The sequence below is a fragment of the Vombatus ursinus genome, unplaced genomic scaffold (assembly GCF_900497805.2).
Source record: "Vombatus ursinus unplaced genomic scaffold, bare-nosed wombat genome assembly UNPS02007284.1, whole genome shotgun sequence".
Taxonomy (NCBI): domain Eukaryota; kingdom Metazoa; phylum Chordata; class Mammalia; order Diprotodontia; family Vombatidae; genus Vombatus; species Vombatus ursinus.
Window position 1 is genome coordinate 18,358,622 of NW_020947062.1, and position 27,014 is coordinate 18,385,635.

Consider the following 27,014-nt stretch of genomic DNA (forward strand, 5'->3'; position numbering starts at 1 on the left):
GACTTGCCCAAGGTCACCCAGAGAGAAAGCATCAGATTTGAGATTTTAAACCAGGTCCTCTGGTCTGGTCTTTCCACTGGTCTCATTATATAAAATTATATCAAATTCAAGAAGTTAGGACTGGCATCTCAAGTGGGTGATAGGTTATTCAAAATCATTATGGCCGGGAACAAGGATGCCAACAGACATTTACAGAGGGTATTTTTTGGATGTTAGCCAGAGGAAAATGGTCAAGAATGTGACAAGATTATGCTTACAAATTCTTATTCAAATGCAGGGTCACATTAGAAGGTGTCTTCCTCTTTTTAGAGATGCTAGTTGTTATTGTGCATTATTAGAAGATACTCTTTTAAATCTTATTTATGTACTTTTGTACCAGCCACTATTTCTTGAAACAAATATTTTAAAAGGAGAGAAAAAGTTGTTCAACAAAACCAACCAGTATGCCAATGGTGTATGACAGCAAATGAAATATTCCATATCCTTAGTCTTCTATTTCTATATAGAGAACCTCGCCAGAGTCAAGCTTAGCTTCACCAGAAGCATTAGATGAAGCCACTTGCCATCTAATCTTTTCTTATGTAAGAGAAAATGGTATTGCTTAAGATAATTTTTTTCAAAAAAAGGATAAAAGTTTTCCTTTAAAAATTTTTATATATTGCTATAATGTTTGTTTTTACAAAGTTTTACATATTGTTACATTTGCAAAAAGAAACTTGAAATTTAGGTAAAGGAAACATTAGCATAACAGTAGCAGCTTGATTATGAAATATTTGCTAATGCAGTAGAAGCTTTTACACTGTCTTACCCTCACTCCATAACATAGATACTTCCCCCAATTTATTTGGGAAGGACCAAAAAAAATTCCCAACAGTACAGTTGAGATTGTTACCTAACCTAGGCTTCTTAAAAAATTGGAAGGCCTGAAATTTATTCATTTCCAACATATAAGCTTTAAAAAATACCTTTTCCTGTCTAGTGAATACTGTAGCTTTTACCCAGCCTATGAAGGACATATACAATCCATTGCTGGTTCTTACCTATGAGTGAGAGCTGCTTAGACAGTTTAGGTCCAACATCCATGCCATTTTTTAGCCAGGTAATTCTTGGGGTGGGAATGCCTTCCGCATGGCATTTCAGACTGGCAGAGACTCCAGGTTCCTGGGCCTGAGTTTCTGGATAAACACGGATGACAGGAGGCACTGTGGAAGATAAACATGGATGATCTTAATGAGCCAACTGGTCAGAGACAGGCTCTCATGCTGCTTTTTAACTTTGATACATTGTCCACCTCTTTTGGTCTTGCAGGGCATGTATGAAAGGCAATATCAGAACTTTATTATGAGACGGAAAAGACGGGTGGGCAAACAACTTTGATTCCAGAAAACTGCACAAAATCTTCAGATTCAGACACACATGTTTTAAGGAAAGATGCTAAGACATGCTAATGTGTAGTGGGAGTGGCATTGGTTTACAACCATATAGAGACCAAAATCAAGGTCACCAAATCTCTAAAGTCAGGACTCCCAGAATCCTTCAGAAAAGGCTTATTAGCCTTACTGAACACATTCAACTGGAACATTTCCAGAATAGAAGCTTGCAGTACTAGTTACAACTCTGTGGCCTAGACATCATTTTCTCTATCTCCTGCTTCCTGCTGTATGCAGAACCCAAACATGAACCGGAAGATATGTGGCAGCCAAAAATGCTAATGCAGTCTTGAAGTCCATTGAGGTCCATACCTTCAAAGAAGAAGGAGGCGATAGTCTTCCTGTACTCTGCTTTGATAATCTAGATGATTATATTGAGATCTGAGAACCACAGCTAAAGGACAATGAGTAGCTGGAGAATGTACAAAGGAGGGCAGCCAGGGTGGAGAAGGGCCTTGAACTGAAGCCAAGTAATGATTGGTTTAAGGAACTAGGAATTTTTAGGCTTTTGAAGAGAAGACTTAAGGGGAACATTATAATGGCTTTCAAGTATTTGAATTTTTATTATCTGGAAGAAAGATTAAATTTATAGGTTCATAAATGTGGAATTGGAAGGAACCTTAGAAATCACATACTCCAACTCCTTTATTTTAAAGATGACTTTTGGGCATAGTTCTAAATTGCTTTCCAGAATCACTGTACCAATTCACAATTACATTAATAGTGAATTAATATGTTTGTTTTCTTGAAGCCCTTCCAACATTTGTCATTTTCTTTCCTTTTTTTTTGTTAACTTTGTCAATCTGATGGGTATGGAACCTCAGAGCTGCTTTCATTTTCCTAATGATTAGTGAGTTGGAGCATTTTTGTTCATAAGACTACTGATAACTTGGATTTCTCCCCTGTCTGTTTATATCCTTTGACTAATCATTAATTGAGGAATGATTTTTTCTTATAAATTTGAATCAGTTCCTTATATATCTTGGAAATGACATCTTCATCTGAGAAATTTGCTAAAAAGATTTTCCCCCCTAGTTAACTGTTTTCCTTCTAATCCCATCATTGCTTTTTTTCTGGGGGGGGGGGTGGATTGCATGAACCTTTTTTTCTATATAATTACAATTGTCCATTTTCCCTTCTATAATCCTTTTCTCTGTCTCCTCTTTAGTCACAAACTCATCTTCTACTCACAGATTTGAGAGTTAATTTCTTTTAACTTGTTTCTGATGTGGCCTTTTAAATCTAAGCCTCATATTCATTTGGAGATTACTTTGGTGTGAGTTGTTGATCACTTTAAACCTAATTGTTGCCAGACTCCATTTTTTTCCTAGGTTTTTTTTTTGTCAAATCTTTATGGTTGTATTCGGAGGTTTTTGGTTTATTGAACACTAGACTACTGGATTCATTTGCTTCCATATATTGTATTTCTAATCTGTTCCACTGATCAACTGTTCTATTACTTTGATCAACTGAGTTGTTTTGATAACTACTTCTTTGTGGTGTAATTTGAGATATGGAATTATTGACCTTTTTGCTTCCTTCAAACTTTTTTTCATTATTTCCCTTCAGATCCTTGACCTCTTGAGCCTTCAGATAAAATCTATTGTCATGTTTTCTAGCTATATAAAGCAGACCTTCAATAGCATGCTTGTTACGGCACTGAATAAGTGCATTAATATAGGCAGTACTGCCATTTTTATTATAACGTCTAAGTCTACCCATGACCAATTAATATTTCTCCAATTATTTAGGTCTGTGTTTCAATAAAGTACTTTTAGCTTTATTCATGTAGCTGCTGCATGCATCTTGGAAGGAACACTCCCAAGTGTTTCATATTTTTGGAAGTTATTTTAAATGGATTTTTTTCCTCCTTCCTCCTGCTTGGTTTTGTTAGTAACATACAAAATTGCTGATGCTATATGTGGAATTATTTTCTGTCCTGCAACTTTGTGGAAGTCATTATTTCAGCTTACTTTTTGGTTGATTCTCTAGGGTTCTCTAAGTAAACCATCATGGCATCTATGAAGAACAATAGAGCTTGGATTTCAGCACAGGCCCTGGTATTCTAAATACGGCACTTTTTCCATTTTTCCACTAATGAAGGCTAACTGGATTGCAGGAAATAAATTTGGCAGTTTTGGTATCTACACTATTCCTAGCTGAATTCATTACTCTATTCATAAACACAAAACACTTGCATACATCTAAATATTTACTACTGCTCATCTCTTAGAGAGAAAGAGTAAGAACAACTGAAATGTATTTTTTTCTGAATGAGTCAAATACAGATAAATTATTTGCTATGGGAAAGCAGTTGGAGGGGGGTTTAATTTCTCCTGGGAACTTCTTAATGAAGCAAATATCTTATAACAAATGTGTCAAGAAATACAGATTCCTCCAATGTCTGTACACAAAAATACATATGTCTCATTCTGAACCCTACGTCCATCATCCTTGTTACTGAGAGTATGTTTCATCGTCAGTACTTTGGAATCATAAATGGTCATGGTACTGATTCTTGTTCTTACAGCTTTCCAAGTTGTTTATTTTTATAGTGCTGTGACATCGTATAAAACATTCTAGTTCTGCTCATTTCATTCTTTGTTAGTCCTTGAAAAGTTCATTTTTCTAATATTGATGTTATGGGATAAATTGGTTTTCTGTTTCTGGTCACTTCATTCTGGCTGAAGTTCTAACCCCATATTAAAATTACAATTTAGCTCCATTGAATCCCATAAGTTTTCTTTTCCATTTTTCCCTTTTTAGTCTTTTTTTTGGGTATTGATACAGGAGAACAAATTTTTTTTGTTCAATTCTGGTCTTCTCCTTATGAAAGCTTGATCATTTAAAGTGATCAACAACTCACACCAAATACAATTCACACCAAAGTAATCTCCAAATAGATATGAGGCTTAGATTTAAAAGGCCACATCATAAACAAATTAAAAGAAATTAACTCTCAAATCAGTGAGTAGAAAATAAGTTTGACTAAAGAGGAGACAGAGAAAAGGATTATAGAAGGGAAAACAAACAATTGTAGTTATATAATCAAAATGGTGGAAAACAGGTATCTTCTCCATGCTAGCAGGCAAGAGGTCAGAGATACTGTCATGGTTGCATTATCACCTCACATGAATCCATTGATTTTTAATCATTAAACCATTCATTCAAAGTCTTATGAAAAAAGTTCTGTCTCTTGCCTCCATGCTTTTGAAAAGATTGCTCTCTCTACCACCTGCCCTTCCACAAGCTCCGAGGCACGGAATATTTTATTTTGGTTTTTATATCCCCAGTGTCTGCACACAGTAGGCATTTAATGAATGCTTAGTTAGTTGAGTTGTCTTCCATCTGACACAATTGGACATGCAGGACCAAATGAGAGCATGGATGGGTGTGAACATGGAGCAACCCAACACCAATCCACAATCTTCTTGTTTTTTCTTTTCTTTCCTGAGAAGCTTCATTAGCATTTGGAAATAATTCAGGATCAAGAAAATTAATAAAGTAAGTGAAAAAGTATGCTTTGATCTGCATTCAGAGTCCATCAGTTCTTTATCTGGATATGGATAGCTTTTCCTTCTTGAGTCCTTTATATTTTCCTTGGATCATTATGTTGCTGAGAAAAGCTGGGTCATTCATAGTTGATCATCCCACAATGTTGCTGATATTGTATACATTGTTTTCCTGGTTCTGCTCATTTCACTTTGCATCACTTATTACAAGTCTTTTCAGGTTTTTCTGAAATCTGTGTGTTCATCATTTCTTATTACACAATAGTATTCCATTACACTCATATACCACAGCTTGTTCAGGATTCCTCAGTTGATGGGCATCCCCTCAATTTCTCACATTTTACCCCTACAAAAAGGGCTGCTATGAATATTTTTGCACATGTAGGTCCTTTTCCTTTTTTAGGATGTCTTTGGGATACAGACCTAGTAGTGGTATTGCTAGGTCAAAGGGTATGCATATTTAATAGCCCTTTGGGCATAGTTCCAAATTGCTCTCCAGAATGGTTGGATCAGTTCACAACTCCATCGACAATGCATTAGTGTGCCAATATTTCCAACATTTATTATTTTCCTTTCGTGTCATATTAGGCAATCTGATAGGTGTGAGGTGGTATCTCAGAGTTGTTTTAATTTGTATTTCTCTAGTCCAAGGTGATTTGGAACGCTTCTTCATATGCCTACAGATAGCTTTGATTTCTCCATCTGAAAACTGCTGTTTATATCCTTTGACCATTTTATCAATTAGGGAATGGTTTTTATTCTTACAGATTTGACTCAGTTCTCTATATATTTGAGAAATGAGGCCTTTATCAGAGACACTTGCTGTAAAGATTGTTTCCCAGCTTTCTGCTTCCCTTCTAATCTTGGTTGCATTGGTTTTGTTTGTGCAAAAGCTTTTTAATCTTATATAATCAAAATTATCTATTTTACATTTCATAATGCTCTTTATCTCTTATTTGGTCATGAACCTATAACTCACTTAACATCTCCTTTAAGAATTTGCTTGCTGTGCCACTTGGTGAATATATGTTTGGTATTGGCCTTATTTCATCGTCTATGGAACCTTTTAGGAAGATGTAGTTTCCTTCCTTATCTCTTTTAATTAGGTCTGTTTTTGACTTTTCTGAGATCAGGATTGCTACCCCTATTTTTTTTTATTTTAGCTGAAGCACAATAGATTCCGCTCCAGCTCCTTACCTTTTCTCTGTGTGTATCTCTCTGCTTCAAGTGTGTTTCTTGTAAACAATACACTGTAGGATTCTGGTTTTTGATCCACTCTGCTATTCACTTCTGTTTTATGGGAAAGTTCATCTCATTACATTCACAGTTATTATTACTAACTGTGTATTTCCCTCTATCCTGTTTTTCCTCCTGTTTGTCCTCTCTCTCCTTCTACCCATTTCCTCCTTGACAGTGTTTTGCTTCTGTCTATCGCCTTCCCTGGTCTGCCCTCTCTTCTGTTAGACCCACCCCCACCGTGCCCCTACCCTTACTCAATCTTCTTCCCTCCAATTTTCCTGTCAGGTAAGATAGATTTCTATATTCAACTGATTATGTATATTGTTCCCTCTTGGAGCTAATACTGCTGAGAGTAAGGTTTAAGCGATGCCCTTTGCCCACCCTCCCATTCTTCTTTCCACACTAATAGGTTTTTTGTGCCTCTTCATGTGAAATCATTTACCCCATTTTACCTTGCCTTCCTTATGTTCCCAGTGTACTCCTTTTCTTATCTCTTAATTTTTTTAATGTCATTTCCTCAAATGCACCTTATACCCGTACCTTTTGTCTATGTATATTCCTTCTAGCTGTACTATTAGTGGTATAATTTTTTAAGAATTACAAGTATTATCTTCCCATGTAGGGGTATAAATAGTTCAGCTCCACTGAATCCCATAAGTTTTCTTTTCCCTTTTTCCATTTTCAGTCTTCTTTTGGGTCTTGATATAAGAGAATATTTTTCTTTTTGGTTCAATTCTGGTCTTCTCCTTATGAAAGTTTGAAATCCTTCTATTTCATAGAATGGCCATTTCTTGCTTTGAAGTATTATGCTTAATTTCACTGGGTAGGTGATTCTTAGTTGTAGTCCTAGTTCCTTTGTCTTCCAGAATATCATGTTCCATGACCTCCAATTCTTTAATGTTGCAGCTGCTAAGTCCTGTGCAATCCTGATTGTGTCTCTTTGATATTTGAATGGTTTCTTTCTGGCTACTTGAAATATTTTCTCCTTGATCTGATGGTTTTGTAATTTGGCTATAATGTTCCTTGGAGTTTTAATTTTAGGATCTCTTTCCTGAGGTGATCAGTGGATTCTTTCAACACCTATTTTTGCCCTCTGGTTCCAGGATATCAGGGAGATTTTACATGGTAATTTCTTGAAAGATGCTGTCCAGATCCTCCTTTTGATTATGGCTTTTAAGTAGTCCAATGATTCTGACATTGTCTCTCCTGGATCTATTTTCCAGGTCAGTTGTTTTTCCAATAAAGTATTTTAGGTTTTCTTCTTTTTTTCTTCTTTTGAATTTGTTTGATTGATTCTTGATGTCTCATAGAGTCATTAGCTTCCACTTGCCCAATTCTAACTTTTAAGGAGTTGTTTTCCTCAGTTAACTTTTGTACTTCCTTTTCCAATTGGCCAGTTCTACTTTTTAAGTGACTGTTTTCTTTTTCTAAGCTGTTGACTCTTTTTTTCATAATTCTCTTGCATAACTTTCATTTCTTTTCCCAATTTTTCTTCTACCACTCTTTTATGATTTTAAGCTCCTTTTGAGCTCTTCCATGAGTTCCTTCTGGGCTTGAGATGACTTATCGCTTTTCTCTGGGGTTTTACCCATAGGTGTTTTGACACTGTTGTCCTCTTCGGAGTTTGTGACTTGATCTTCTCTGTCACCATAGTAACTTTCTATGGTCAGATTCTTTTTGGTTTTTTGCTCATCTTTTTCAGCCTTTTTCCTTTCTTTTAAATTTGAGCTCTGCTCCTGGGGTGGAAGGGACTACTATCTCAGGTTTCTTGTATCAGAGGCTGCAGGCCCTGGTTATTTACCTGATACCACACTGATGTTGCCCTGAGGCCCATGAGGGACCCTTGTGTCTGGTGTTGTGCTGAGGGGATGGGTGTGGGTGGCTGGCAGTACTGGAGGCTGTAGGGGACTGGCAGCTTACCTGGTGCTGAGCAGGGGCCCTAGTGCTGGTGTCTGGCACGATGGGGTGTTCCTACATTTCCCTAGGGCTACACTGGAGCACACTGAGGTCTGCCCACTGGAAGTTACCTGTTTGCCTAGGGCAATGCTGAAGCATGCGGAGGTTCTTAGAGCTGCAATTTGCCTATCCCTCTGAGGCTCATGGGGGGCTAGGTAGATCCTGGTGTGGGCATTTGCCTGCTCCACCACACTGGGGCTCAGGATCTCCCACTAGTTTGCTGAGGTGGGACTTGCTGCTGTCTTGCTAAGATGCATCCTGTCCTGGACTACGTTTCCCTGTTACCTGAGTGAGAAAGACCTTTCTTGCTCATCTTTCAAGTTTCTTGGGCTAAAAGATTGTTTCACTCCAACTTATTGCTCCTTCTGTTGTCCCAGGATTTGTTTTGGGGCATTATTTTAAGTTTGTTTGGAGGTGAATATGGGAGAGTTTTGATGATTTACTGCTTACTCTGCCATCTTGGCTCCTGGAAGTCTTGTGCATAGATTTGTTTATTTAAAAAAAAAAATAGACAATTACAGAGGTGTTTATAGATGTGAAATTTTGCATGCACATTTAGATGAGGACACTGTATTATTAGTTCAAATTAACCCCTTCACTTTGTTACAAGAGATCTCTCACAAAAGAGGAGTAATCTGCAAATTTTTGCAAGGTAAAAACAAATGCCTTAATAAAACTGAAAATATAAAAATAGAAAGAACTCTTTCTCTACATTGGCTTCCAGGTAATAAGGTCAAAGTCATCATCACAAAGATTTGGGACTTTCTGCTCTTTCCAAAGGAAGCCTCAAGGTATTTTTTTTTTCTGAAGCCTATTCTCAATTATCTTCTTCCAGCAGATTCCCCCATCATCACCGGTCTTCACTAATCTTCCACATCTCCCAATCTACTGCTTTTTCCCCCAGCAGTATCCCTTATCCTTAAGTAACCATCAGTTGATCCAACTATCTCTGATAACCACTGTCCTACATTACTCTTCCCTTTCAAGATTAAACTCCTTGGAAAAGTTGTCTATAATATATGTCTCTACTTCTTTCTTCATTCTTTTCTAAACCTTGTCCAGTTTTGAGTCCTTCCATTCCATTAATCTAAACTTGCTGTCTCCAAAGTTAACAATGATCTTTTGACTGCCTAATCTAATATCCTTTTTCTGCATCCTCTGCAGCTTTGGACCCTATGGGTCACCTCTTCTCCTGGATAATCTCTTCCCTAGGTTTCCCAATAGGCTCTCCTGATCCTCCTCTTAACTGATTGACTGCTCCTTTTCAGTCTTCTTTGCTGAATTGTCAACTAGGTCATGCTTAATAAATGTGGGGGACCCACAAGAGTCCATCCTGGGCTCTTTTCTCTTCTTACTCAATATTTTATTTAGAGATCTCATAAGCCCCAAAACATTCAATTATCATCTCTCTGAAGATCCAGTTATCATCTCCATGTAATCAGTCAATACTTATTAAGTACCTACAATGAGCCAGGCACTATGTTAAACCCAGGGGAAACAAAAAGAAGCAAAAGACAGTCTCTGCCCTCAAGGAGTTTACAATATGATGGGGAGACAACATGCAAACAGGTATATATACAAAGTAAGCTATATATAGGTAAACAGGAAATAACAGAGGGAAGGTACTGCAATTAAGAGGAGTTGGGGAAGGATTACTCTAAGAAGATGGTATTGTAATTGGAACATAAAGGAAGCTGAGAGGTCTGTAGTCCGATTGGAGGAAGGAGAGCATTCCAGGAAGGGGGGATAGGCAGAAAAAATTCTAGAAGCTGAGAAATAGAGCATCTTGTTCTTGAGACAGCCATTGGGTCAGTGTTACTATATCAAAGAGTACATATTGGGCAGTAAGGTATAAGAAGACTGGAGAGGTAGAAGTCTAGGTTATGAAAGGCTTTGAATGCCAAACAGAGCATTCTGAATTTGTTTCTAGAGGCAATAGGAAGGCATAGGGGTTATTTAGTGTGTGTGTACATGGGGGGGGTGGTAGTGGTGGTATGTATGGCACGACTGGGCCTGTGCTTTAGGATAATCACTCTAGTAGCTGAATGGGAGGTGGACTGGAGTGTGGGAGAGACTCGAGGCAGGCAGACCCACCAACAGGCTGTTGCAATAATCCAGGTGTGAGGTGATAAGGACTTGCACCAGAGTGGTGGCAATGTCAGAGGACAGAAGAGGGTGTGATGGAGAAATGTTGCAAAGGGAAGCAAGGATAAAATTGTAAGCCTGATATCAAACTCATTGAGGAAGGAAGGAGAATGACGTGGGGATGTATAGTCAACTGCTCCCAGGATTTTGATTGAATAGCATGGCCCTCAGAGTAGGAGAGGTTACTGAGTGATAGAGGAAAAAGTGGAACCTTGAAGTGACAATAGGGAGCAGAGTATTCCAATTCCTCTGCCATGACCAGTTAGCCAGGGAGAATGAGTGAAAGTGCAGCCAATGTTGGAAAGGGTGTCCACGGGGACCGTGTCATCAGGATGAAACCAGGTTTCAATAAGAGCTAGTACAAAGAAGGAGCAGGAGACAAATTGTTGTTTATACAACAGGCATTTCAGATGAGACTTTAGGGCTGGGCGGGGTTGCTGAGCGTGAGAAATGCAGTGGGAGTGTGCAATGGGATTTGGATGATCATCTACAGGAGTTCAGAGTCACTGAGATGTGGAGGGAATGACCAGGTGAAATAAATGAAATGAATGAAAATATTTATTGCTGAGTAGAGGGTGCCTTTACTCTTAAAAAACAGGCACAACAGGAGATAGGAGGCCTGAAGGTAGTTGGGACATTGGGCTGCCAGCAGGAGATGGAAGATGCCTTGTGTGGTACAGATGGGAGTGGTTGCTGTGGGGCAAATGGAAGACAGCCAGCCTGGCCCCTAGTAGCCTTCCCACAGATCCATTTATCCAACCCTACCTTGATCACCAATTCTGTACCATCAACTGCCTCCAAAAATATCTATAAATGCATTCTTTTTTTTTTTTTTGGCAATTGGGGTTAAGTGACTTGCCCAGGGTCACACAGCTAGTAAGTGTCAAGTGTTTGGTCTGAGGCTGGATTTGAACTCAGGTCCTCCTGACTTCAGGGCTGGTGCTCTATCCACTGTGCCACCTAGCTGCCCCTATAAATGCATTCTTGAAGATGACTTTAATTACAAAGAAAATCTGATTATATACAACCCAATAGTCCCACGGTTCAATGTCTCTAGTACCCTAAAAAATCAAAAGTAGAAGTCAATTCTCCTTTAGGTATGTAGCTGTAGAAATCTTATTATGCTTTAAATCTCTTTAAAGATACATGCCTTGTATACGGTATGGACTTAAATAGTAATAGTGAAAAATAAGCATAGTAAAACAAATAAATGTCCATATTTGTCATGTAAAAATGTATGTCTCATTCTGCATTTTGTGTACATTAATTCTCTGTCAGGAGGTGGGTAGTGTTCATTATCAGTTTTTTTGGAATCATGGGAATTCATTGTACTGTTCAGAGTTTTTAAGTTTTCTGAAGTTGTTTGTCTTAACATATTGTTCTTAATATATAAATTATTATCTTGTTTCTACTCACTTCATTCTTTATCAGTTCTACAGGTTCTCCCAGGGTACTCTGAAACCATCACTTCTGTCATTTCTTACGGTGCAATGATGTTCCATTACATTTATATAATATTATTTGTTTAGGCATTTCCCAAATGCTAAATGATGCTTCTGCTTAGTTTCCAATTTTTCACCATGACAAAAAGCTTGTTTATATATATATATTTCCATATATGATGATTTTTCCCATATCTTTGACCTCTTTGGAAAACAAAACTAGTGTTGGTATCACTGTGTCAAAGGCTGTGCACAGTTTAGAACCTCTGGAGGCAAAAACACAAATCGCTTTTCAGAGATTTCTCTTTTTTTTAAATTCTAGCTATATCTACTCTAATTGTGCCCAAGCTGTGTTTTTCATTTGATACTTTGCTTGTATAAGTTTTGCAGTCATTCTCTTTTTTGGGGTTCGTGTCTTGATTGTTCCTATCACCATAGCAGTTCCTTCTGGCGGAATTAAAAAAAAATATTTTCTCATTTTTCCAGTCTTGTTTGCTGGCTTTGGACTTTGTACTTGGGCCAAGGGTCAGATCCATATAACTACTGCTCATTTCTATCTTCACTCTTCACTCAATACACTGCCTTAGGCCCCTTGACTATACTTTGCCTTGGACTGCCACCTCTAGGTACAGGTCTCTCTCCCTTATCTGCACTGTATTTTTGACATACCACTCCATAGAAAGCAACAAAACTTCCAATCGGCACCTGTTTCTGCTCTCTCCACAATGGCAGGCCCTTCTGTGCCAAATCTAGGACCCCTTCCTGCCTTGGTGCACTGCCAAGGGTGAGCCTTTGTTCAGTCCCTGTCTGGTAATGCTGTAGAAGTTCTGACTAGAACTCATTCCCAGTGTCCACAGACCTCACTTTCTATTTTGCTAGGATAACTTGGGCTGGAAAAATGACTTGCTATCATTTTGTTGAGGATTTTTGATTAAGACTCAGTTCGGTGTGTTTTTAAGGTCTTTGTGGAGTAGCCATAGGGGACAGCTTACTATTATTCTACCATCTTGGCTGGCATCCCCAAATCCTTAATTTTTTATATTTGACATTAGGTATATTAGAAAAACCCCAAACTCAGATGACTTGGATTCAAGGTCTGGCTCTTCTTATTACCTTTGTGTGTAGGTATGTGAATTCACTTTTCTGAGTTTCTTTCTTGATTTATGAAATTGTTTTACAAAGAAAACTCCATAAATTGTAAATGTAGGTTCTTATTTTTAAAATCATGTGCTTTCCACAGCTAACATCCTAGTTTAGGTCCTTACCATCTCTTTCCTAGATAATAATAACAGCCTCCAGGCTGCTTTCCCTGTCTCTGGACACAGCCTTCTACAATCTACCCTTCACATACTCAGTGAAATAATTTTCTCCGTAGCTCCCTTGCTCAGAAAATGCTGGTGGTTCTTTTGCTTCTTAAGTGAGATATAAAATCAATACCCAAGCTTTCAAGGCCCTTTGTCAAACTGCTCCAACCTACCATCCTTGTAGCCCTGATTCACTCTAATTCCAGCCAACTGGACCACTTACAATTTTGTTTTTATCATATTATTTCCCATCTCTATGTCTTTTGTGTACTATCCCTCATTGCCAAATTTATCTACCATTTCTCCAGCTATTAACATTATTCCTTTGCTGGTGTTCAAATAGGCAGCCGGTGATGTGAGACTGGAGCTGGGTGCTGCAGTATTCTCTGGGCTCTGTGATGCTGTAGGTGTATCAAAGGTAGTGAAGACACATTTATTTAGTATTCTAAGGGGCAGCCCTACAAATGCAATTAGATCTCTCCTGATGCTAGGAGAGAAGGGAATGCCCAGACCAAAATCAGAAGTTGTCTGTGAACTTCAGGCTTGTCTGAATAACCTGAGGATGTTTCATTCCTTCATTCAATTTCCCTCTGTGGGAAGCCTGTGCAAGTATGCCATGGGAATCCCTCTTCTAATTAGTGCACCTAGGGATCAGGAATGTATTCTAAAGTACAGAGTGGGAGAGTAGCATTATAGTTCAGAAGGTATTTATATGGATGATGACTGTGGAGCAGTAAATTCAGTCTGTCATTCCGGACAGTTTGGGGATAGGAGCAGACAGGTAGAACAGGAGAAGTAAGGAAGCCAGAGGAAGGGGAGAAGATTGAAGGTATCTAAAACCAATAAGAAAAATATGTATGGAGGGAGTATTCAGGGGACATTAAAGAGGAAAAGAGAGACAGGGACAAATCCTATGTGGCTGTTAACATGAAACAATAGTTATGAGCTGATCCACTTAATGGTCAGTTACAGAGAGGCACAAAGGAGAGAAATGGGGTCCTATGGCCAGCTCATGTTTGTGTTTGGTTTGGTTAGGATGAGAACTTCTCCTTCCTTGACTTTCTCGTCTCATTGAGTTTGGGATACCAACCGCCAGGCTGTAGCAGCACTGACTATGACAGAATCATTTCACCCAGTTGAACCAAAGTGAGTTACTGCCATTGCCTGTCTACTGGGTACTGCTCCACTATCATTATTACATTGTTCCAATTATAGGAATGACTTGGCAAGGTTGGTTCAATAAAGGAGGTTCCCCCAATATGAGGCTGAGACGGTGGCATGATTCATAATCATCCGAGCAAACCTTCTGCCAGCCTTGCCGAGGAAGGAACTGAAAAGTCAGACCTATATGATTAATCTATTAAATTTAAAAGACCCATGACCTCTCCACAGTTCAGATGAGCAGCCATTCATCCCCTAAACAACAGAGTAATCTACCAAATCTGTTTATTACTCTGGCCTGCGCTTTGTCGACTGTAGTTCTTACTGGGTGACATATTTATGCTGCCTTTCACCTTGCAAGCTTCACTTTGGGGAACGAGGAATGCATCGCCAAGAAAAGAGACTTGTGCCTTATGTAGATTTGTGTGTTTTAACCAGAAGGTTTTCAAGTTTAAGAGAAAACAAATATGTTTGCCTGCAACATGTTAATTACAAAGAGGATTTTTTGTGGCATCATTAACATCAAGAAAAATGAAAGGAATAAATGGCTCATATATAGTAGCTGAACAGTTGACATGTTGGAGGGGAAGAGAACAAATGTTAGTTACTCCTTTGTCACTTAAAGGACGTGCCCCACCCCCACAGTATACTCAAGCCTAGGACAGATGAAAACCTGAGGAGGGGTCTGTGTGGACAGGAACTAAGTGCTTCTCATCTTTGTATCTACATAATATTTAGCAGGGTTGTCTTGCAACTACATTTTACTCAGTAAATACTTGTTAGCTTTAAATTTCTTTTATATGTTGTCACCTAATCCTCATCTTTAAAGGCATGGCCTGGGGGCAGCTACTTGGCACAGTGGATAGAGCACCAGCCCTGCAGTCAGGAAGAGCTGAGTTCAAATCCGGCCTCAGACACATAACACTAGCTGTGTGGCCCTGAGCAAGTCACTTGATCCCTATTGCCTTGCCAAAATAAATAAACAAACAAATAAATAAATAAATAAAGGCATGGCCCAAATCTATTTCCCCTATAAAACATCCCTTGGTTGCTGTACTTCAGATCATAGTGATTTCTTCTCTCTCTGAATTTCTTAAGCAGTGAGAATATTGTGTAAATTGGCCTATTCCTAGGCTCGAGCTGAAAAAAAAATGACTCCATGTTCTACCACTGATTGACTCCCTTATATAAGGGAAAATTCCTATGTATCTAATGACTGGTTTACTCAGCTCCTGATTACAATCAGTTTAGCAAAATTCATCTAATATAGGTACAAAAAGTGAGGAGACTCTTCTTTCTAATTACAATGCCCTTTTGATAAATTGGAGGTATGTCCACAGTCCAGGCTACCTGCTGATTGATTGACTTTAGGGTTCCCCCTTCTACTCAGTCCCATTAATCTGCCCAGCAACAACCATCAGATAGATATGGTCAGAGACCTAGAGCTTTGGACTTTCAACTTGAGTACATGTTAAACTGTACACCTGCACCTTGGCTTTTGTTTAAGCCTATGGGACTGAAGAGCTGGGGAGCCATATGCTTGCTTGCAAGTAAGCAATAAACTCCTTGACTTGTGATCTTTTGAGGGTTTATGTCCCTTCCGAGTACCTCACATATCTGTACTCTACAATTAAGCCTTGAGTCCAATACTATCATATTTCTGTGAGGTAGCCTTGTCCCATCAAGCTTCTCAAAGGCTATAGGCATATCTTATATCCCCTACAGATTTAGTATGAGCTGAGTACACAGTAGGCATACAACAATGCCAGAATGATGTTGGGCATATAACTTCACTAATCATCAATAAAAAGAGGAAATTAGACTAGATGACTTCTAAAATTCCTTCTTAGCAACTCAAGGAATCATAATTTCTATTATTTGAAGGGTTTTTGTGTGGAATTGGATTAAGCATACACTCTAGGTCAGAGGGGGTGGAACAGTGGTGAGGAGGAAGGGAAGGGTAAAAGGCACAAAGAAACAAATTTACATTTTTTTTGGGCATTTGGGGTTAAGTGACTTGCCCAGGGTCACACAGCTAGTAAGTGTCAAGTGTTCGGTCTGAGGCCAGATTTGAGCTCAGGTCCTCCTGATTTCAGGGTTGGTGTTCTATCCACTACGCCACCAAGCTGCCCCCAATAAATTTACTTTTGATGCCAAGAGAAACTTCCCAACAATTATGGCGGTCCATAAGTAGAATAGTTCTTTTGGGGGGTGGTGGGTTCTCCATTAGGGGAATTTTTTGAGAAGGGTCTAGAATACCATTTGTCTGTTAAGGTATAGTGCGCATTATAGTGTGCACTGGGTATAGGTTGGACCAGATGGCTAATGAGCTCTCTTCCAACTCTAAAATTCAGAGATTCAGCCCAGGATATGCTCCTTTGGCCAATTAGAGACCTCAAGCCCTTGGGGGCTGCTGCTCCTTTGTGTGGGCTCCAAAAATTCCCATGGACTTAGAATTCTGAAGGTGTGGATTACTTATCACCAGGCACTACCTCTCCAGATCTCAGACCTGAGGTTAGTAGTGTTGGGAAATAATTGTTCTAAGAAGAATTGAGCTACTTTTATCTCCCATTACACTGGTTTCTACAGTGCTTCTATTGTAGCTCACAGATAAGAAAAGGATTAGGGCTTTATTTCTTATTCAAAGGGAAAGAGCCAGTTTAGATTAACCTTAGTTAGAGATATTCATGTTAAATTCCATGCCCCAGTACCCCAATTCCCTGGACCTCCCTAAGTGAACAAAAGACAAATATATAAGGATAAAATTAAGAACTATTAATTGTGGGGTCATTTCTAGGGGTCCCTGGACCTAGAATCCAGGACTCATATAATATGAGGAAGGGGGACAGGACTTTGTATGTGTGAGGAAGCAGTTCAGTAACCTCTGTATACAGTGTATAGGAGGAACAGACATAAGTGTGGGTTCCAGGACTGTAAGGAGGTAGGTGTATAATAATAGTAATAACAACTAAAATATATAGAGAGCTTACTATGTTCCAGGTACTGTGCTAAACACTTTAAAATTACTATCTCATTACTATCTCACCAACCCTAGAAGGTAGGTGCTATTACCTATTGCCTTCATTTTACATCGCCTTATTTTAAGGCAAACAGAGGTTAAGTGACCTGCCTAAAGTCGCACAGCTAGTAAGTATCTGAGACCAGATCCAATTCAAGTCTTCGTGATTCCAAGCCTGGCACTCTATCCACTGTGCTACCTAGCTGCCTCTGTAAATGAGGAGAAAAATAATAACAACTTGACAGGGAGAGATGAGTTAGAACTGCCCTCCTGCAATTCACCCTCACAGGTCAAAAAGAGGCACTCAAAGGTTTTAGCCTGGGGCCCTTGAATTTTTAAATTTTTTGTTAACTATATTTCACTTGAATTGGTTTCCTTTATATTCTCATGCATTTTATTTTATATTCTTTAAAACATTATTCTGAAAAGAGGTCCATAAGTTTTACCAGGCTGCCAAAGGGGTTCATGACACAGAAAAGGTTAAAATCTCTGACTTCCAACCTTCTAGTAATTTTTTAAAGGGTAATGAGCTACACGGACTCCAATGCTGTGTATAGAAAGCTGGCATAAGAGCAGGAATGTACTGACTGTGTAATCTCCATGAAGGCTCTTAACCTTACCGTGCCCCAGGCAGCTAAGACAGTAAATAGTAGTAGAGCTGTTGATCAGCACTGCATTCTAAATTCTAACCCCAATGCAAGTAACCTTTGCACCATACCACATTGTGCTTCAGTAATTCTGTCCATTCTGACTTGGCAAGCAAACCACCACCACCTCCCAAAGGACACCACTGGAGATAACCAGGACACAGAATGCAAGAATCCTAGGAATAGCAGTGCCCTCCTTGCTTTCCACCCCCACCCCCTACCATCAGTCCTCCTATCATCATTGCCCCCACAGTGATGACCCAGGGAGCAAATTTTGTGGAGGACGCAACCTATTAACTGCCTTTGCATGGGCTATAGCTGCCCCTCCCTCTTCTCAGTAGCTATATCTACTGAAGTTCCAGCAAACAAAGCTCTTGCCCAGAAAGTCCTAAGTTTTATCAAGAGAAATGACATTAACAAAGATGCATTATCATCACTTTGCTGTGACTGGCTGGGCCCTCATTGCCAGCTCCCTCAGGTGAGAAGAGGAGCCATAGCTCCTCAGATTGGGCTAGTGCCATGTACTTTTCATTTCTTGCTGGGCACAGCATATACCTTAAGGGAACTCTGAAAGGGTCCCTGCTGGGTGTTTTCTATCTGCCACAAAGGACTTCCCTCTACACAGGGAGTACACCATTTCCTTCGGTCTCCTCGGGTGAGAAGACCAATTCCACTTCTTGCTGCCAGGCTAACTTCTTAACTTGGATGTGGAGAACCTTCAGTAAAAAGATCAACTCTCCCTTTGACTTCCTGCCATCCATCTCCTTCTGCTCATGTCCATTGAGGGAACAGAAAGAGGAAAGTTGGTGGTAAATGGGACTTCTTTCTTCTAACTTCCATCTCCAGCTATGCCCCTTTCCTACTTAATCTCCAGCCTTTGGAGGGATAAGGAGTTGTGAAGTGGGGCCTCTCATCTGACCATACACCACGCATCTCATATTTTACTTGTCTTCAGTCAAGTTTCCAACCTCTGTTGGGAAGAGGATCAGCTTCCTCAACTCAATGATGAAATTTCTCAAACTTGGCCATCCCCTTTTACATTCCAGTGACTCTGAACTCTTGTAGATCATCATCAAACTAAAACATTTCCCAAAAGAGGTGTTTTCCTAAACTATCAGTTAAGAATATCCAATTTATGTCCCACTATTTCTTCTCATTAAATTAGTGCTTGAGCCAAGCCAGCCCTTTCAATATCATGCTGTTATGATTTTGCTTTCTATACCTGATTCATACTGTTCCACCAACAGAAATGCCCTTTTCTTTACTTTCTTTCTATTTGTTCAAATGCTTCCCTCTCTTTGTAGAGTTTGTTAACCACTCTTGTCTAAGCTGATTTCCGTCTTCTTTGACCTATCATAGTACTTGATACTTAGTAAGAAATTATATTCAGTGCCTAACACTAAGTTGGTACACAGTGAATTGTAGTCATTATAATGGATTACAGTGCTGACAGGGACCCTAAAGGTCAACAGGTCAAAATCCCTTATTTTACAGAGAAAAGAAAATGAGACCATTGAAGGTTAAGTGAAAATTTGATCAAGTTACATGGTATGTCCGCACGTGGTCTTAGGAAGACCATTTAATCAACAAGCCTCAGTTTCTCCATTAACTAGATGAGAGTGACACTACTTGCTACAATGACCCTAAGAAATAATTCATATTTTCCAATGTGATACATGGAATTAGGTCCTAAGAAGAACTAGAAGATATAGAAAGTGATCAGCTTAGAGTTGATGTTTCCCAGATTGGCAAGTCAGGGAATTAAACAATATTTATGAATAGATTTTGAGTTTGAATCTAGAAAAGTTCAGGACCCTTCCTGTTACTGTATGCTTAAAAGACCCCATCGTAAATGTTACCAAGGGTTAATAGTTAAGGTATCCCCTTAAAGTTTGAAATATATTGGGATGCTCCTAGGGAATTTAGAGCACTCAGAGCCACTGTGCTCCTGTCCACTACCATGCTTTGTAGGATTTGGAGATGGAAAGGACCTTAGAGATAAAGAAGAAATAAAACACAATAAGTTATACAAAGATCTAGCATAGCAAAAAGCCTCATCCACTATTACAGCTTAATTTTTGTAGATTTATTTTAAGAGCATTTAGAATCACGGAACCTTTCCCCAAACCTAAACAGAAGACCCTTCTACAACTTCTCAGACAAGTAGTCATCCCTCCTCTGTTTAAAGATATGCAGAATGGGCAATTCACCACCTCTTACAGCAGCCCATTTGACTTTTAGATATCTCTAATTGTTAGGAAGGTTATCTTTCATATAAAGTCTAGATCTTCCCTTCTGTAGCTTACTTTCATTGCTCCTAGTTCTGAACTGTGGCCTCAAATAAAGTAAACCTAATCCACCCACATGCCAGCACATCAAATAGTTGCAGTCAGCTACTACATCTCTTCCTAAGGTTTCTGTTATCCAGGTTCCATATCCCTAGTCTCTTTCATATAATTATCACATAGCATGGCTCCATTGAACAGCTCTTCCCACCATTTCAACTTTATTATACATTACTCCTCTTCTCACATTCTATAATCCCACCAAACTGACCTTCTTGCTATTTCTACATATGATACTTCATCTCCTATCTCTAAGTCATTGGCCTTCGTATTGGCTATCGCTTATTTCTTGAAGGTATGGCTATCTCACCTGCACCTATTAGAATGCTTTGTTTCCTTCAAAGTTCTCCTGAAGTCACACCCTCTGCATAAAGTCTTTATTGCCCACTTGTCCCCTGAAAAAACAATTACTTTGTACTTATTTTGAATATAGTTAGTATTTACTTATTAATCTATAGATACACACATATGCATGTATGTATATACATATACAGACACACATATGTATACCTGTATATGTATGTGTTTATCCTTATCTACTATTATAAAAATCATTTAGTGTTCATAGATAGAAGACATCTCATAGGAGTCAGAAGCACAGTTTGCTTTCTTTGTCACCAATGTGGTCCCTGATCTCATAGTACAAATGGACATCTATAATAATTGTAAAAAAAAAATCTGGTTAACCACTATTTCCTATCCTCTTGAACAAGGAGTGTAAGTGTGCCCCAAATAATAAATAATAAATCCTTCCAGCTGTATATCAAGTGTTTTACCACAAAACACTCCCTCTCTTTAGGTTCCCCTTTCTTCTTACTCTTGCCTCTAAAAGACGTCACTTTCCTGTCTTAAATTATTACATGTTGCTACCACAGCATGATTGGCTGTGTACTCGAAGTGGATCTAAAAAGCCATATAAACCACGGATGAAACATTAGAAACTGAAGCTGCTACTGGTAATCACTCTTCCTTAGTGCACTAATAAATTGTTGCTCCTTTCTGTTTAGTTCCTCACTTTATCTGATCGCTTGTCTTCAGACCCCCTGATGGGCAAAATAGGAACCAAGGCTGAGAAATTTCCCAAGAGAGACTAGTTAGTCCAATCTATTCTTTTTATAGATGAGGTCCAAAGACATCATTCAGGTAGGAGGTAGTAGAGTTATGACTTGAAGCACAGTCTTTTGAATACAAAGCCAGGATGCTGACCTCAATGCAACCGCCATGTTTTATAGACAGATAAACAGGGTGCAAGAGAGATAAAGGAACTTATCCAAGGTCAAACATTTAGTTAGTGGCAGCACTTGGACTAGAATACAGGTCAAATGACTCCCAGGTTAGGGGCATAACCATGTACCATTTTAAAATGGTCAATAAGTTCAAGTTTGCTTTGGTGTCTATCTTTAGGTGGACTAATTCTACTGTCAGAAAAGGGTTGAGCATTCTTAGGAACAAATAAAGGTATTATTCTTATTAATTATTATTTTATTTATTTTGGTGAGGAAGAATAATGTGAGGCAACTGAGTCTCAGTGCTAGGAGAAAAACACTGCCATGTTTGGGTTAGAGGGAAGAGGAACTGGCCTTTTTCAGATCTCAGGCGGCCATCTGGCATTGTACACTTCTTCCAGGTAAAGAAATAGTGCTAATATGGTCATGAATGTGTTAAAATCTTTGCAACCTGCTTAGCTTGCTCCCTAAACTCTGCTAAAGCCCAGGCAGCTCATGGACATGCCAGGGGAGTTTCTAGCTAGGAAACGAGGGGTAGAAGAAATGACCTTGGGTTAGCAGAGACACACACAGGCTCTTACTTCTAAGACCTTGCCTAAGGGAAAGCTGTCTGAAAAACAAATGTGTTTGATACTTGCATCACTGCTGCTAGCTAGCAAGGAAGGTGGTGGGGCCTTTTTTAGTTGCTGTTTTAGATCTACAGATCATATTTTAACGTTTCCTCCATTCCCTTCATTGGTGCCAAGACCTACATGTACATGACAAGACCCTACCCAAATAAGGGACAGTATGATGCCACCTTCACTCCCGTCTCACCTGTGTAATTACCCATGGGGAGCAGTATAACTTGAGGGGAGAACTGTAGACCAATGGGAAACTTATTATTATTTTTACAGTATAAATAAATGGTCAGTTCCAATTTTTTGACTTACAAGGTTTATGAGAAGCAAAGTCCTAAGAACTCAGGTTTTCTTTCCATTTGAGTGGAAAGGGGTAATTTCCATATTTTGGAGTGTGTGTGTGTGTGTGTGTGTGTGTGTGTCTGTATGCTCACATGAGTGGACCCATGACTATGTACACAAGTAACATATAACAAGAGTGACATATAGCATTGCTTAGAGGAAGACTTTCAGTGGGGCAAGGACTGCAGGTGTACCATTTACTAACCATTCACCTGAAGGACGTGAGTCTGGTACAGGTCCTCATAGCCGTAGGCATGACAGGTGTAATTGCCCATGTGAATAGTTGTCACCTTGGTAATGTAGAGGGAATCATCTTCTCCAAAATCCTGCATTTAACACAAGAGAACAGAGCTGTCTCATTAGTGAACAAATGATCGCAGCTTTGGGGAAAGGTTCAATTCCTGCGGTTAGAGTTCACACACAGAACACTGGAAATCTTACATCTGAGGATTCCATCATAGTCAGTGCCTCAGGTCAGATCTTGTCCTTTCTAACTTTATAATATCTTTCCCATCCATCACCGTTTTTTCTACTTACACAATTAATGCCTTAGTTCAGACCCACATCTTCTCTTACCTGGACCATTTCAGTGCCTTGTGAAATAGTCTCTTGTCCCAAGTCTTTCCCCATACCAATTTATCTTCCACAGAGCTGCCAAAGTGATTTTACTAAATGAAAGTCTATATTACTCCTCCACTCAATAAACTTGAGTAGCTCCTTATTGATTTCAGGAGCAAATATAACTCCCCCCCACCTTTTTGGTATATAAAAAATACTTTACAAGCTGGGCCCAAACTATATTCCTACCCTAATCACATCGCACCCCTCCATGTAGCCAAAATGACCTTGCTATTCCCAATACACAGCATCACATCTCTTGTCTGTAATGATTATCCCCCATACCTAAAATACTCATTTTCTTCAACTCAAGCCCACCTTGTACAGGAGACTTTTGCTAATCTCCCCAACTACTAGTACCCCTCCCCTGCCCCATCTCATTCACCTTGCACCTACTTGGTCTCGTCCCCTATATATAAATAGACATGTCGTCCCTACTGGCTAGATGCCATCTTCTTAGAAGAGGGATGTTTTGACTTTTTCCATATCCCCAGAACCGAGAAGAGTACTTGGAACATTATAGGTACATCAATGCTTGGTGACTGATTATAGAACCTGGCAAAGATCATCATTTCCCATGTGTACTTTCCTCTCAGTCTAAGCCAGTCTCTTCAGCTTTCTCCTGCCCATCTGCCTTTGCTCATGCTGCTTCCCCCTTTCTGCTGCCCGGGTTGTATAGGGTATTCAAGGAAGACCAGCACCTGTGATCTGAAAGCTTGCTCATCAACCTTTGGAGTCTACCTGGCACTCAACTTTCACCTGTGACTCCAAGAAGTTGTGGCATGTGTAGTGGTCATACCTTGGCAAGCCATGTCAGTAGATGGGCTAAACCAGGTTGAGAGTTAATGATGGGCCTCAAACCCATTGTTGAGTTGGGGGGTGGGATGGGGTATCTACTCCAAGCATGTGAAGACAACCCCCAGCAGAGTGGGTGGATAAGAACAGTTTATTCCAATGACCATAAACTCCTCTGACAAGTGAAACTCAACCCTGACTGGTGGACATTTAATGAGGAGATGGGCTAAAAGTCTTCAGGTCCTCCTGCTAAGAACATGGCTTGATCTTGTGACTAGCAGACTCAAGGCATCTGGGCAGGGGAAACCATTTCCATCCAGACCTCTCTACCTAGTTTTCTCCTTTATGAGCTGAGTTGCCCTAAACTCTAATGGAGGGGATCAAGGACAGAGGGTTCCTCTCCTAGGCAAAGGCTCAACCAGACTTGATTCTAGGCAGAAATTAGGTCTCTCTGCTCTGTGGGGTCCTGCCCAATCTAGTTAACAGCATGTGCCTTGGGAGCTAGGAGCAATCTCGTCACTCAGCCATGCCCTTCAGAGGCTGACTGACCTTTTCAGGAGTTGAACCTTAACAGAAATTAAAGAAAAAGGATGGATAACAAATTAATAATTAGTCATTCATATAATAGTAAAATATTAATTTCTCTAAGGTACCCTCTACATTTCTCTAGAGTACATATTAATGTACTCTAATGTACAGTGTGTCTGATTGACTGATAGACCAGCATGATCTCAGAAGACCCTATTACAGGTTGAGCACAAATAGTCCATATGGCCATTTGGTGTGGAGCTGTCTCTAAATCTGTGCATCTCACATTTCTGTTGAGCTAACCCTGTGTGTGTGTGTGTTTTTGTGTGTACACACACACACACAACTCCCCTGGTATAATGTAAGCTCTTTGAGGACAGGGACTCTTAAACTTCTTTGTATCCCCAGGGGCCTGGCATAATGCTTAGCACATGGCATGTATTTAACAAATACTTGTGGATTAATTGATTGACATTTCAAGCTGTGTCCCAGGAATCCAAATTCAGTTCTCAAATAACATCATCATAACCTGCTAGTCTCCCCTCTGATTCACCTTTTGTCACTAAATCTACTATCCTCAGCTGGCAGTTGTGATGAAAATACTACTTTTGACCCTAAGGTCTTCAATTTCTGTAATTCTTACTACCTTGTTTGAGGTTCCTTTTAAGGTACCATTTGCCTTATCATGAGTAAGCAATAATGATCAGGTTTGGAAAATTTCAGCATGTTATGTGTCACTAGAGAGATACCACAGTGAAGATGGGAGACCACTCCTGTGGTAACGCCTGCCCTGGAAGCCTTTATGAGAGAATCATAACCCACAACCAACCATCTCTTCTTTCTCCTTTGCCCTCCTTTGCCCTCTATCATGATGGCATCTGTGGATCCACATCATGATTCCTTGGAGCACAAGAAGCTGTTTTCTTCTGAGAAATTCCAGCCCGATCACCCCCTTTAGTGAAAGACCTACTACTCATCTCCGAACATTCACTGTTCAGTGGTCCTTCTTCCCATCCTCTCTATATCAGACTCTTCTCCCCTCCAATTTACTGACCTTGGTCATTAATCTTCTCTACTTCTTCACATTACTTTTCTTTTTTGTTTCCTTCTTGAAGCACCATTACCAAAAGTGTTGAAGCTCAAATGAGACCATGGGTGTAAAGAATTTTGCCATCCTTAGTGTTATATAAATGCCAGTTACTTTTGTTGCTGTTGTTGTTGTTATTGTTATTATTAGCCTACAGTTTCCACAACTCTTGAATGATAATAACTTCATTTCTTGAGCCATCTACTATGCTCCTTGTGAGTTCAAGTAATGTTAATAAAGCAATACTAGCATGTGATAGTAAACCATTAACAAAGTGGCAGGGAGTTGAGGAGCAGGGGGGAATGCATACAATTTTTTTAAAGTTGAATCTGTCTTATTAACACTTTTTTTTTTGCTTTTTGGTGAGGCAATTGAGGTTAAGTGACTTGCCCAGGGTCACACAGTTAGTAAGTGTCAAGTGTCTGAGGCCAGATTTGAACTCGAGTCCTCCTGTTATTAGCACTTTCTTAAGTCTAGACAATCAACAAAACAATAAATCAATCCTTGCTTTGTAGCATTGTTGATTTCAGACTTGTAAATGCTCATGCCAAAAATTTAATAATTCTCAAGCTGGTTTGAGCTGCTTCCAGCATATCTTTTATATCCAATATTTCAAGGAACACTTAGTTGTCAAGGAGAGAGGCATTATTAGACCAGCCCTTTATTTCACCTAGTTGTTGAGCAGCCATACCAAAAAGCACTTGTAGATACGTAGCTGTCACATGACCTTGTTGGGAAATCAAACTAGTGAGTGCTTTCCTAGTCACATTCTATTTGCCATAGAATCCTACAAGGGGAAGAATTCCACTTGTCCTCTGGACCTGATGGAAGCAATATGCTGTATCTTTGCCCATTCTGGTTGGTATGGTGCTTTGCTAACTCTTAAGGGCAATCGCTGAGGCCAATTTTTTTTTGTCTTACCTGTTCAGCCTGTGCTGGTTCCTAAGTCAGGATGTTATTTATGGGAAGTTTCCCGTCTTTTCTGATATTTGCTCACTAAACTGCCTTTGATTGTCAATTAGTAGAATCTTGCCAAACCCTAATGCAAACAGAAGCTGCCCTCAGATGTCCTAGGCATGAAGGTTTTAAACAGAAATTTAATTACCTGCAAGATTTTATCTAATTACCTACTTTTATCCTATTTTCTTTGTCTTACAAAGATATTTTAGATGCCTTTTTCTGCTTCCTTACTTGAATGATCTCTGAACTTTCAAGCATTAAATAATAGGTAAATAAGAGAGAGTTTACAATAAAGTGCTAGCTTGGCCAGAACCAAGTGACAAAATGTGTGGCACTGATCATAAATATTGGAAGAGCTCCAAAGATGGACAGGTCGGGGCAGGTAATCAGAGAAAACTCCAGTGCTTACAGGAGGTAGTTCTATGGCTAAACCTTGATCACAAAGTGAGCACCATTTATTAAGCACCTACCAAGCAAGATGCTGTTATAGGTAGTACAGAACATAACAAACATTAAAACACATTCCATGCCCTGCAAAGATGGGTAACTCATTTTACAGATAAGAAAATTGAGGCAAACAGGGTTAAGTGACTTGCCCGGGGTCATACAACAAGTATCTGAGGTCAGATTTGAATTCA

At 39.4% G+C, this 27,014-nt stretch overlaps 1 protein-coding gene across 1 annotated transcript in view; it reads right to left on the reverse strand.

Annotated features, from left to right (window-relative positions):
* Positions 1-27,014, reverse strand: part of FSTL4 (follistatin like 4) — a 772,743-nt gene that overhangs the window by 60,098 nt on the left and 685,631 nt on the right. Inside the window, exons 8-9 of the mRNA XM_027849341.1 lie at positions 22,594-22,714; positions 1,041-1,202 (exon numbers count right to left, since the gene is read on the reverse strand). Of these exons, the coding sequence (XP_027705142.1) occupies positions 1,041-1,202; positions 22,594-22,714 (283 nt within the window). The remainder of the gene's footprint in view (positions 1-1,040; positions 1,203-22,593; positions 22,715-27,014) is intronic.